The sequence below is a fragment of the Pelophylax lessonae genome, assembly GCF_965119305.1.
Source record: "Pelophylax lessonae genome assembly, chromosome: 1".
Lineage (NCBI taxonomy): Eukaryota > Metazoa > Chordata > Amphibia > Anura > Ranidae > Pelophylax > Pelophylax lessonae.
In genome coordinates, this window is record NC_138768.1 from 71,732,545 (window position 1) to 71,746,581 (window position 14,037).

Consider the following 14,037-nt stretch of genomic DNA (forward strand, 5'->3'; position numbering starts at 1 on the left):
TGTATATATACACATACACATATATAGGTGTGAAAATAGCAGAAATCTATGCTTGCGCTAATTCACACTAATATGACTCCGCTCCTATAACACCTATATGTGTGTATGTGTATAAATACATACAAGTGTGTGTGTATATATATATAACCCTATACAGAAGTTCAGATGTTTTGCCTGCCTCCAAAGACCCCCAAAAAATGTCCAAAAAAATGCCCCCGCCAAAAAAAATGCCCAGGTGTGTTCTTGCAGGCGTTTTTTTGGGCATTTTTTTGGGGTCTTTGGAGGCAGGCAAAACATCTGAACTTCTGTATAGGGTTATATATACACACACACTTGTATGTATTTATACACATACACATATATAGGTGTTATAGGAGCGGAGCCATATTAGTGTGAATTAGCGCAAGCATAGATTTCTGCTATTTTCACACCTATATATGTGTATGTGTATATATACATACATGGGTGTATATACCCCTACACAGAAGTTCAGATGTTATGCATGCCTCCAAAGACGCCCAAAAAATGCCCAAAAAAAATGCCAGCTACAAAACGCCCAGGTGTGTTTTTTCAGCTGGCGGGTTTTTTTTGGGCATCTGGTGGTAGGTGATGGTGGCAAGTGACACGCTTATCTGGTGGTAGGCAATGGTGGCAAATGACACGCTGCTTCTGGTGGCAGGCAGCGGTGGCAGAGGACAAGCTGCATCTGGTGGCAGGCGATGGTGGCACGCTGCATTGGGTGGCAAGTGACAAGCTGCATCTTATAGCGAGAGAAAGTGGCAAGTGACACGCTGCATCTGGCGGCAGGCGATGGTGGCAAGTGAAACGCTGCATCTGGTGGCAGGTGACAGTGGCAAGTGACATGCTCAGGGTTCCCACTGATTCTGCATTATGGTGAGTTGAACTATTTCATTTTATATTACAATGTAGTAATAGAAATAATGTGATTTGATCATGCTGACACCATATCAAGCATGGTGTCGGGATGATTTAAGTGCTAACACCAGCCAAAATTGTCCCTGAATGGCAGTTTGGCAATGTGTTCACTGGGGGGGGGGGTTCAGGGTGACAATTCCCCACACCCCCCCCCCCCCCGAGCCGCTCTGATGCCCCCTACATAGGCCGCACTGCTTTCCTCATCCTGCATGCCCTCAGTCCCCTCCCCGGCTCAGCCAATGGCAGGCAGGCATCAGTAGCTGAGTGGGCTCCTCAGCTCGCCACGCATGGAAAAGATTGTTTTCGGGTGCAAAGATTTGTAGGCTTTCGAGCAGCCGCTGGTGGTGATGGAGGTTGGGGCGGGGGGCTGCTTGTTAACCTCACCAGCCTGTGTATTTTCTGGGATACCACTGGCAGGGCTGGCCCAAGACATTGTGCTGCCTGGGTGCAAGAATGAAATTCTGCCCCCCCCTAATCACACCCACCAAAAGGCCCCACATCTATTATTTTATATCATGTTAATTAAAACTAACATTAAATTTATGAGGAAGTCAGATTTACATGCAATAGCATACATCCCATTAGCAGCAGTGTCCTGCAGGACTGGCCTTTAAAGTATGCGAGCTGTGGTAGGCACTAACTATGCATGTGCCATTCCGAAGCCTGCCAGGCTCAGCAAAGCTCGTACACACTCAACCATTTTTGGCTGGGCACATGTGCAGTGATGCAATGGCGCCGTTTGGAGGCATTTTTAAATGAAAGACAGTGGAACTCGGTCTCGGCGGCAGCACCTCGCCACAGCAGAGACAGAGAGAAGGACACTGATGTGAGAGTGTTGGTGGCAGCGCCTCGACAAAGCAAAGAGGAGGACACTATAAGGGGGTAATATAAAAGGGGGCAGGCACAGAGGAGGACACTACTGTAGGGGGGGTGAACTTAGGGGGCAGAGGAGGACTACTGTGGGGGGTGAGGGGGGCAGAGGAGGGCACTACTGTGGGGGGGGGTGAAGGGGTCAGAGGAGGACATTACTGTGGGGGTCGTGAAGGGGGAAGAGGAGGACATTACTGTGGGGAGGAGGAGTAAAGGAGGCAGAGGAAGACACTGACGTAGATAAGTGAGAGGGGCACAGCAGGAAACTGAAGTGGGAGGTCATGATATGAAGAGAGGCAAAGAAGGACAATACTTGAGGGGGCAGAGGAGGACACTACTATGGGGGAGGGGTAATGAAGGAGGCAGAGGAGGACACTACTGTGTGAGATAGTATTGCCAACCGCACAATAATTTATGGGCGGCCCGTAAATGTCTGTTACCGGCAGCGGCGCCCATTAAAAATATGGCTGTCCGCATCCTCTAATCCAGTGTTTCTCAACTCCAGTCCTCAGGGCACACTAACAAGCCAGATTTTTAGTATTACCTTGGGGAGATGCAGACTAGAATACTGCAATCACTGAGCAGCAAATGATATCACCTGTGATGTATTTCAGTTTTCTTGCAAACCTGGCCTGTTAGTGTGCCCTGAGGACCAGAAATGAGAAACACTGCTCTAATGTCTGCAGCCTCTGACCATCTCCTGTACCATGTCCGCAGCTTCTGACCACCTTCTGTATCATTTCTGCAGCCTCTGACCACCTCCTGTGCCATGTCCGCAGCATCTAAACTAGCAATTCACCCAGTGAAAGCTCATGTACATTTGTTATGTGCAAATGGATCAAAAGCGATTGTTATGCTATTTACTGTACTGGTTTAATGTTTTCAATTATTAAAATAGGAAATACACCATTTGGCTAATAGATGGCCCTAAGTGTCATAGGAATTTCTTTTGATACTAAGCACTATCTAGTGCAGTATTTTCCTTTTTACAGTGGTGATCGAAAGCTTGGGCACCCCAGGTAATAATTTGTATTAATGTGCATAAAGAAGCCAAGGAAAGATGGAAAAATCTCCAAAAGGCATCAAATTACAGATTAGACATTCTTATAATATGTCAACTAAAGTTAGATTTTATTTCCATCATTTTCACTTTCAAAATAACAGAAAACAAAAAAATGGCGTCTGCAAAGTTTGGGCACCCTGCAGAGTTCATATTTTGTACTGCCCCCTTTGGCAAGTATCACAGCTTGTAAATGCTTATTGTAGCCAGCCAAGAGTCTTTCAATTCTTGTTTGAGGTATCTTTGCCCATTCTTCCTTACAAAAGTCTTCCAGTTCTTTGAGATTTCTGGGCTGTCTGTCACGCACTGCTCTTTTAAGATCTATCCATAGATTTTCAATTATATTGAGGTAAGGAGATTGTGAAGGCCATGGCAAAACCTTCAGTTTCCGCCTCTTGATGTAATCCCCCGTGGATTTCAGGGTGTGTTTAGGATCATTATCCATTTGTAGAAGCCATCCTCTCTTTAACTTCAGCTTTTTCACAGATGGCATCAAGTTACCATCCAAAATTTGCTGAAATTTTATTGAATCCATTTTTCCTTCTACTTGTGAGATGTTCCCTGTGCCACTGGCTGCAATACAACCCCAAAGCATGATTGATCCACCCCCATGATTAACAGTTGGACAGAGGTTCTTTTCATTAAATGTTGTGCCCCTTCTTCTCCAAACATACCTTTGCTCATTCCGGCCAAAAGTTCAATTTTAACCTCATCGGTCCACAGAACTTGTTTCCAAAATGCATCAGGCTTGTCAATATGTTCATTTGCAAAGTTCAAACGCTGATTTTTGTGGTGAGGACGTAGAAGAGGTTTTCTTCTGATGACTCTTCCATGAAGACCATATTTGTACAAGTATCTCTTTATAGTGGAATAGTGTACCACAACTCCAGTGTCTGCCAGATCTTTCTGGAGGGATTGTACAGTCAAACGTGGGTTTTGAATTGTTTTTCTCACAATCCTGCGAGCTGTTCTGTTTGATATTTTTCTTGGTCTTCCAGATCTTGCTTTAACTTCCACTGTTCCTGATGACTGCCATTTCTTAATTACATTCCGAACAGGGGATATTGACATCTGAAAACGCTTTGCTATCTTCTTATAGCCTTCTCCGGCTTTGTGAGCGTCAACTATTTTCAGTTTCAGTTTTCTAGACAACTGCTTAGAAGATCCTATGGTGCTGATTGTTGGGACAAGGTCAGATGAGTCTGGGCATTTAAAACCTTTGAGATTGACATCACCTGGTCTTCCCAGAAGATGATTGAGAACAATCCATGATACTGGCAGGTCTCAGCCTTGCAAAGGGGGCAGTGCATGCTATAAATTCTGCAGGGTGCCCAAACTTTTGCAGACGCCATTCTTTTGTTTTCTGTAATTTTGAAAGTGTCAATGATGGAAATAAAATCTAACTTTTGTTGACATATTATAAGAATGTCTAATCTGTAATTTGGTGCCTTTTGGAGATTTTTCCATCTTTCCTTGGCTTCTTTATGCATATTAATACAAATTTTTACCTGGGGTGCCCAAACTTTCGATCACCACTGTAAATCAATGAAAAACATTTAAACAGCACAGGAAAAAGCCTAACAAAATATGTTTTTCCCTATTAACACAGAACAAATACACATATGTTTTCACTGGGTGAAATGCTATGTAAATATTTTAATGAATGTACCCCTAAGGCCAACACATGTAACCCTAATACAAACCTGTAATTCTGTACCACTTTGAAATCTACAAGTCACTGCCCATGGAGAAGCAATAATGGCTAGGTTAACCTATGCAGTCAAGGTGCCCCAAGGGGCAGTCAAGGAATAGATTTAGAGAACTCTGTATGCCTCTAGGTTATTTGGGTTTCCCCTTCTATGATAACGCCATGTAACAAAACATGTAAGAGGGATGTGGCCTAAGGACAAGGACTATGTCAACAGCCAGCTATACACAATAAACTTATCAGTAGGCTTTCCATGGAGTGCGGCCTCATTCTTCAATTTTGCTATAGGTATTGAGTTAGAAGAGCTCTTGTGACCTGCACCCAAATCTGTGGACTTCCCAAATGGCTGCAGTTTTTCTTTTGGCATCCACCAGAAGCCTGGCTGAAAAACTCGCAGTTAGCAATCTCCAAGTTGAAATCATCCTCACCTAGGCAAGAATTAAGTAAGTTGGAGCAGGTACAGTTAGGTCTATAAATATTGGGACATCGACACATTTCAAATCTTTTTGGCTCTATGCACCACCACACGGGATTTGAAATGAAACAAACAAGATGTGCTTTAACTGCAGACTTTCAGCTTTAATTTGAGGGTATTTACAACCCAATTCCAAAATAGTTGGGACACTGTAGAAATTGTGAGTAAAAAAGGAATGGACTAATTTACAAATTACATAAACTTATATTTTATTCACAATATAATATAGATAACATATCAAATGTTGAAAGTGAGACATTTTGAAATGTCATGCCAAATATTTTTCACATTTTGCATTTCATGAGAGCTACATTCCAAAAAAGTTGGGACGGGTAGCAATAAGAGGCCGCAAAAGTTAAATGTATATGGAAGAGCTGGAGGACCAATTTGAAATTCATTAGGTCAATTGGTAACATGATTGGGTATAAAAAGAGCATCTCAGAGTGGCAGTGTCTCTCAGAAGTCAAGATGGGCAGAGGATCAAGGCCGGAAAACCATACTGGATTCCCGTGATCTTCGAGCCCTTAGGCGGCACTGCATCACATACAGGAATGCTACTGTAATGGAAATCACAACATGGACTCAGGAATACTTCCAGAAAACATTGTTTCATTTCAAATCCATTGTGGTGGTGTATAGAGCCAAAAAGATTAGAATTGTGTCCATGTCCCAATATTTATGGACTTGACTGTATCTGTAAAAAAAAAAAAAAAAAAGCACCCTCTCTGCCCTGAAAAGTACCAGTGCAAATGTGTTTTCAAGGCAGGCGGTTGGGAGAGGCTGAGCGATACTTTCAATTTTGCAATTGAGTGAAGATCCACTTTCAATAGTGCCAAATCTGCTTTATAATGGCAATGTAAAGTACAAAATTACCAATCATGATAAAAGAGACTTGGCCGCTTGTATGGTATATGAAATATTTGACCAATCATCTTCTGTATTTCCTCCAGCAGGTATCGTAATGGAGCTTTCAATGTTTTATTTGTACAAATGGAAAGTAAATTGTACTCTCGTTTTGTGTACTGGAGTGTTTTATCGAGCATCGCTTTCATATCAACGCCTGAATACCATGCTTTATTAAGAAGAGCCTAAGGCAGTGAGTGTTACTGATTTTATGGCTTATGATCCTTGAAATGTACTATTGAAGTGTCTTATAATGAAATATTTGAAAGGTTACTTGTAGGAATACTATGTTCAACTACTGATAAGCAATTCTCTGCAATTCTCCGAGTTATTTCAATGAGGAGAAGCAATGAGCAGTGATAGAAGTATAGTGACCCATAGTAGCAAATCTGATATCTATTCATTCAAATCGTATCAGTAAAAGGTGAAGGCTTGCTATGTAAACTGTATACTGTATTTGCAATGAAAAGTTAAAGGGTTAGCTCTTCTTATCAGAAAAAAATGAAAAGCTGCACTAACACTCGATACCCCCCCCCCCCCCACTACTTCTTCTGTAACTGTACTTACCTCTGTGGGTGTTGTAGCGGTTTGGGGATTTGAAATCCTTCTTTCTGTAGGGCTTCCAGGACAGATCAGAGCTATTCTGAATGGTCAGCACTGCCACTCGACTGCTTTGACCAATTGAACCATTTTTTCAAAATTTTTTTGACCATTTTTTTATGAAAGGGTGAAGGTAAATACAACGTAAAATGCTTTGTTTTCTGTTAACCCACTGGCGTGAAAATTCTATGTGCATCAGCATAATTAATTTATTAATAATTATTTATTATTTTATAAAAGATATTTATAATCATACTATTGTTAGGGCTTGTATAGACTTGTGTTTGGGGAGAAATAAAAAATACACAGTTGGTTCGTATTTTTAGAAACCACTGACAGTCACTGGCTCTCTGCTCACTGAAAACTGAGAACTGAGTGATCAGATGTCTTTGATCATTCAGTTCTTCGTTAGGACCAATGCTGCATCCACCTAGTTAGAGTGGTTGTCTAGCAAGGGATAGGACCTGGTCTTTCTTCTCTGCAGTTTCACTTTCACTTACTGGCCTCCTCCATACCCCAATTGTGTGACAATGATAAGCTCATCTCTCTGTCACTCTGCTCTCTCTTCCTACTGGCATGTTTTTTAGCAGATAAATTAATTTCAGCTATGTATTTGGCAGTTTGGCTTGAGTTGAGCTTGAGTTCAGCTGTGAGTTTAAGCCCTGCAATGATTCTAGTTGAAGCTCATCTTCCTTCATCAAACTCTCATGCTTCTAGAAAGAGATGTTCATTTTATGAATTGTGCTAAAAAGGGATATTTTGCTTCTGAAAAATAACTTATGCATGCCCACACAAGTAAATGTTAATGCAATAAAATATGTTCTGACTTACTCAGGATTGTTGCACTTCCTTTCTGCGCTCTGCACTCCAGCACCACATGTCCTTGTACAGTGTGACCATGTTGTCCAGGAACCCCAAGCTCCATGTACAGTGTCTGGTTGTTTGCCCACGTTAACACATGCACCACTGATGCACCACTGAAACAATAACCATTGTTCATTAGCAACAGAATATGGTAAACACATATATATATATATATATATATATATATATAGAGAGAGAAGGTATAACCCATCAGGGTATGGTGAGGTAGGCCAAAAGGAGCCATAAACCCCTCCACTTAATCAGCACAGTAGAGCCTTCCTAAATGAAAAAGGTATATGCATGTCTTATTTCCACTACAATTCCTAAAAATAAGGAGGTTGTTCCTCATTTTCAAATAGTGAGCACGCAGACCATTTTTTCTGTCTCTTAGACAACTGTAAATTCAGAACCACAGATGTATAGAATGAGCACAGCCTAATAGTTTGGAGCCACTTATATCAATCTTCATACAGGTGTTTCAGACTTGCTGAGCCTCTGTCAGTGTAGTAAATGGAAACAATAGTTTCTATGGAGTAGGGCTTCAGGTGCAATGAGAAGGTATAACCCTAGAGGTTATGATGGAATGGGCCAGTAGGGTTATAAATCAGAAGGTATATACATCTCTCATTTCCATCTTAAATCCCCCAAAAGTAAGAGGTTTGTTCCCCATTTTATGATGATGGCCAGAGCCAATTTGATAATAAGATGATGTCATGTCATTTGTTTTGGAAAACCATTAGAGCTCAAGATAACTATGGAACTATAGTAAGTCACATGGGATATTATGGAACCTGATTGCTCATTTAGCTACCTTATAATTCAGTAACATACATTAACTAAGATCCCTAGTCAGGACCATATTCTGTTCCATGCATGTTGGGTGACCTTCCTTTACTTCTTTCCTTCTATTTGAGTTCATCTCTTCAGCTTGAGAGTCATGGTTTATAGACACTGTGGCCCATACCATTCATAAGAATGGGTAACAAAGCACAATGTAATGGAGAGCTTTGCCCCAAAGAAGCTCCGGACCCTTTTTCTAAGTCGGAAGCGACTTGTGTCGCTCCTATTAGAATGGGTCCGCAGCTTCCCTATGGAAGGCGACCTATGGCGACCTGTGAGGCGACCAGGTCGCCTCACAGGTCGCCTTAGTGTGAACGGGGACTAAAACTCAGACGAAATAGTAAAGCTAGACATAGAGCACATATAAATCTTTTATAAGCAAGATTATCCAGAAATGTGTGTAACAGTACCACAAAACTCACAAAAAAAAAAACTAAAAAAATCCCAACAACTAACCTGGACAGCTGCTACCCTAGTTTTGACACAATATCAATTAGTAATCATGTATAGAAAAGGCTGCGCTACTCCAATCCCTTATAATCCATGTCCTCCCCGTATAAAAATATGCATTAACAGTATCCGGACCAATTCTGACACTTTGGTCCTACATTTAAAAATCAATTTTTTTGCTACAAAATGACTTAGAACCCCAAACATTATATATATATATATATATATATATATATATATATATATATATATTTTTAGCAGAGACCCTAGGGAATAAAATGGTCATCGTTGCAACTTTTTATGTCGCACAGTATTTTCACAGCAATTTTTTTTGTAAAAAAAAGCTTTTATGAATTAAGTAGAAAAAACCCACTAAAGTTAGCTTGATTTGTTTTGCATAATGTGAAAGATGATGTTAGCTGAGTTAATAAATACCAAACATGTCATGATTTAAAATTGGGCACACTTGTGAAATGGCGCCAAACTTTAGTACTTAAAAATCTCCATAGGCGACATTTAAAATTAGTTTACAGGTTACCTGTTTAGAGTTACAGAGGAGGTCTTGAGCTAGAATTATTGCTCTTGCTCGGGGCAATGCCTCACATGGGTGGTTTGAACGTCGTTTACATATGCAGGTGTGACGTGCGTATGTGTTCGCTTCTGCGCTTTAAATTTTATTTTTTATTTTTTAGTTGTTTATTTTACTTTTATTTTTAGATTTTGACACTTTCCCTTTACTTTTTTTTCCTTGTAATAGGAATAGGGCATGACATGTCCTCCTTACAGCGAGATCTGGGGTCTATAAGTCCCCACATATCTCCTCTAGGCTGGAAAGCCTAAAATCAAAAAAATGATTTTGGCTTCCTAGCCGGACGTGACGTCATAACCATCTGGTCCTTGGTCAGCTCTATGATAAACTTCTGCTGCCGGCGGATTCCTTCTCTGGCTCACTGATCACATGGGCCAGCTGGTAGAAGCACCCGAGGGTGGCGGGAGGAGGGGGATGTCCCCTCCCACCGCCTGTAAGAACAATTAAGCAGCTGAACAGCCACTATGATTGTTTTTACAGTGCAGGGAATTGCTGGCTGAAAAAGAAGATATCTGCAGGCATTATTCAGATATCCCTACTCAAAGTCCACAACATCATATGACGTTGTTGGACAGGAAGTGGTTAATTAATTTAAAAAAACACATATTAGTTACCCCAATTTTTTGTAGAATGTGAAAGATGATGTTACGCTGAGTAAATAGATACCTAACATGTCACGCTTTAAAATTGCATCTGCCTGTGCAATGGCGGCAAGCTAGGTGTTTAAAATTCTCCATAGGTGTCACTTTAAATGCCTTTACATGCTACCAGTTTAGATTTGCACAGGAGGTCTGGTGATAGAATTTTTTCTCTTGCTCTAATATGCACGCCAATACCTGACACGTGTGAATCAATCACAGTTTACAAATGTGAGCAGGAGTAACGTAAGCGTACGCATGTGTGCGTAAGCACGGGGAACGGGGGGGCTTTACATTTTTTTTTTTTATCATTTTGTTATTATTTATTATTTATTTTTATCATTTTGATATTATTTGGACCTGCTGCTCTAACCACTAAGCTATAAGCTTAGTTACACTTTGCTGTAAAGAATATGAGGCTAATTGTCTGTAACAAAGCTGTATGTATGCTGTAACTGTGCTGCCCATTGTGTTCTGCTATCTATGGAAGCTGAAAACACACAGAGCTGTGACCCCCCCCCCCCCCCCCCCATACACACACAGACACATGGCTCTTTTTACCTTATATTTTAAAATATGTTAACGATAATATCAATATATTTAAAGTTTATATATATATATATATATATGTATATATATATATATATATATATATATATATATAAATAATCTAAAAAGGTTTAATATCAATATATTTAAAGTTTATATATATAATCTAAAAAGGAAGAGACAGCTGGGCTCAAACTCACAACCTTCAGCACCATGGACCTGTCACCCTACCCACCAGGCTATCACCTTAGGTCTGCTATGATTAGAGCTTTCATGTTTGGTATGGGATAAATGTCTGTCAGAAAGCTGTATTGACCAGACAAGGAACTGCTATGATTGACACACATTGATGACACACACGTTTTCTGCATGGCTCTTTATGACGAAGCAGATGGCAGAGAAGGAAGATGACAGTGAAATGAGGAGGTTTAAATACAGTAGAGGAACCACAGAGCCCAGCACTGCCCTGCTTCCCTATATATACTGTTTGCTGTAACTAGGATAGATTTATAAATCTTACAGAGCAGAAGATATGTATGTCTGCAGAAAGATGCTCTGTGGGTGTAACTACATTACTCCTCATTGGTTCTAAAATCATCATAATAGAGACTACTGTATTAATAATCTCAGAATTCTGAGTTTCAAAGTCAGAATTCTGACTTTTAATCTCAGAATTCTGACTTTTAAACTCAGAATTCTGACTTTTAATCTCAGAATTCTGACTTTTAAACTCAGAATTCTGACTTTTAATCTCAGAATTCTGACTTTCAAACTCAGAATTCTGTAAAAAAAAAATAATTTCAAACTCAAATTTTTTTTTATGATGGCCCCAGGGCTCTTCCATAGTTATGTGTATTGCATGTTAGCACTTTATGAATTGTTTGACACATTGAGGTTTATTTACTAAAGGCAATTGCTCCAGAGCTTGGTAAATGAGGTAAAGCTTAATTTTGCAAAGAGTACCCAATCACGTGAAAGGAAAATTAAAAAACAGCTTTTTGCTTGCACATGATTGGATGATAGAATTCAGCAGAGCTTCTGCTAATTTACTAAGCTCTGGAGCAACTGCACTACAGAGTGCAACTGCACTTTGCAAAGTGCACAGTCTATTTGCCTTTAGTAAATCAACTCCAGTATATATATTTTTTAGCATTTTATATATACATATATTTATACTTGTGGTATGTTTGCACAATTATATTGATGTAATATTTGTTTGATATTTGCAATAGCACTTTAAGATTTTTATTGAATATATTTATATACTACTCAGGAAGGACAAGGATTATTGCGGGTTGGAGTAACTCTGCCTTTTCTATACATAAGCAAGGTTGTACGAGTAGTCAGTTCATAGTTCACATGCCTAGAGGGAGGGGGGTAGGGTCATATTACCATGCTCACTTTTTTTATCTTTGGATAATATGATATAAAATGTACCTTTTTATCTCCACATCTGGTCCCATCCGCTGTGGCATCAAGCTTAGAGCGGCATGAATTTTTTACTGAGCACCAAAGAGTCTGGCAAACATTCTGTGAATGAAAAAAATAAAAAGCAAGCAGAATTTTAAGTTATTATTTATTTTTTATTTTTGAAGAAATCAAGTAGATTATTCATATCTGTAATTACTGTATACTGTATATGAAAACATTTATTTTGAAATGTTTTTTTACTACATGCATCCACATAATCACAAGAGGCAAACAATCCCTGATACTGTATAATTATGATTTCTCTTTCTGTGTTCTTTCGAACCACAAGATACTGTTGAACCAGAGAGCCACAATTTCAAGTTAGATAGAAAAAAGCTTAATTTATTCAATCCACAGTAGACCAAATTGAAAGGTAATGCAACCCTAGTCCATAAAAGTGCTAAAGTGACATTATTAGAAAAGTATGGGTGCTGCTTTTTCTGGCCTGCTTTTGAAAATGTTAATTGCCTGACTGTGTTTGGCTTCCTAGAAAACAAATTCATTTTTAGTCTGCATATCCAGCTACTTTCTAACCTCAATATTTGTATGGATTGATTTGGATTATTTCAGCTGTATGCACTTTTATCCTTCTAGCGCGGATTGTCTCTGTTTGTTCTTTATGCTTTGTTTCCAAAAGACCTTTAGTTTTAAATACATTTCTTTATCTCAAATAGTTTTTGATCGAGCAATAATTTTACATCAAAGGGCAATAGCCCACAGGCCTTTTTTCCAGATCTTATTGCAATTTTATAATTTTGTGATCATCAAATTCTTTTAACTGTATCAACATTAATCTCCCATATTATTCGCAATTATTTTCCCATTTTGATTTAAATTCTGATATTATATCTCAAATACTTGGGAAGATCTGGATTTGCAAATCACTTGGAACTATGACCTCCTTTACGTGTTATTTTCAGTAAATCATATGCAGCCATAGCCCTAACTTTTTTCTAATAACCATTTAACTTTATAAATGAATCTCATTAATTCTCTATCCATCTTCCTCCCTACTTCTCTCTGTCTCACGCTCTCGCTCTGGATATTAAATCCCCTCTCTGTATCTCCTTTAAAGTGTTAGTAAACCCAGGACCCTGCATTCACTATATCCGGTCTCCCACAGTACACAGAACATGGAAATGTAATCACTTTAGTAAATAAAAACTGCTAAATACCTTTTCTCATCAACAGTATACAGTGTAGCAGTCGTGTGACTTATAACAATGTCTGGGTAAAGCTTGTAGGAGGAGTTTTTATTCTCCCATAAATGCCCATGAGGTTGCATGACCCCTGACCCTCTGTCTGGACAGTGCTGATTGGCCCTGTGCTGATCACATGCACCCTTTCAAGGAAAAAAACAACTCACTAGCAATGCACACCAAACTGAGCATGTGGAGACTGACTCCACTAACTTATCTTATCCAGAAAATTTTTGGAGACAATGCCTGTAGGGGAGGATCTGTGCATACAGGATCAAACAGCCTTTTTACACAATTCAGAGGATTAACCCCTTAGGTTCCACAATGAGTATAACAAGCATGCTTTACTGTATATATAGACTGATTGTACTGTTGTGGGTTTAGTAATACTTTAAGGTCATTAAATCCTGTTACACAATAATTGTTTTTAACCAGTTGCCACCCGCCCACCGCAGACTTACTGCGGCAAGGTTGCTCGCCTGCGCGAACCAAGGTAACTGTGCGTCAGTCGCGCGCAAGGCTAGGGGGCGCACGCACGCCCACCATCCTTGCAATGTTCTGATATGGTTCAGAACCTATCAGTCATCAGGTCCAGGCCAATGATTTTTGGCCTGCACCTGGTGATCGGTTCTGACCAATTGCAGAATTTCCTGTGCCTGTGTAATGTAAACACAGGCACAGGAAATTATACAATCTTCTCTCCTGGAGCCCTTTTCGGTTCCAGTGTGAAAAGAGAGAACATGTACCGTGAGTATACAAGCACAATATCGACCCCAGTACATATAGGCACACATTTTACCTCCTGATCACCCCCCAATTAACATACAGATAATGTACTGATCACTGTATTAATGTCACTTGTGATTTCAGTTAGTGTGAGAGACAG

General features: G+C 39.8%; 1 protein-coding gene across 2 annotated transcripts in view; it reads right to left on the reverse strand.

Moving 5' to 3' along the window:
* ADAMTS12 (ADAM metallopeptidase with thrombospondin type 1 motif 12) overlaps window positions 1-14,037 on the reverse strand; it is a 788,736-nt gene that overhangs the window by 239,548 nt on the left and 535,151 nt on the right. For both annotated transcript variants that reach the window (XM_082272461.1, XM_082272462.1), the window contains exons 10-11: window positions 11,920-12,012; window positions 7,384-7,529 (exon numbers count right to left, since the gene is read on the reverse strand). In XM_082272461.1, the coding sequence (XP_082128587.1) occupies window positions 7,384-7,529; window positions 11,920-12,012 (239 nt within the window). The remainder of the gene's footprint in view (window positions 1-7,383; window positions 7,530-11,919; window positions 12,013-14,037) is intronic.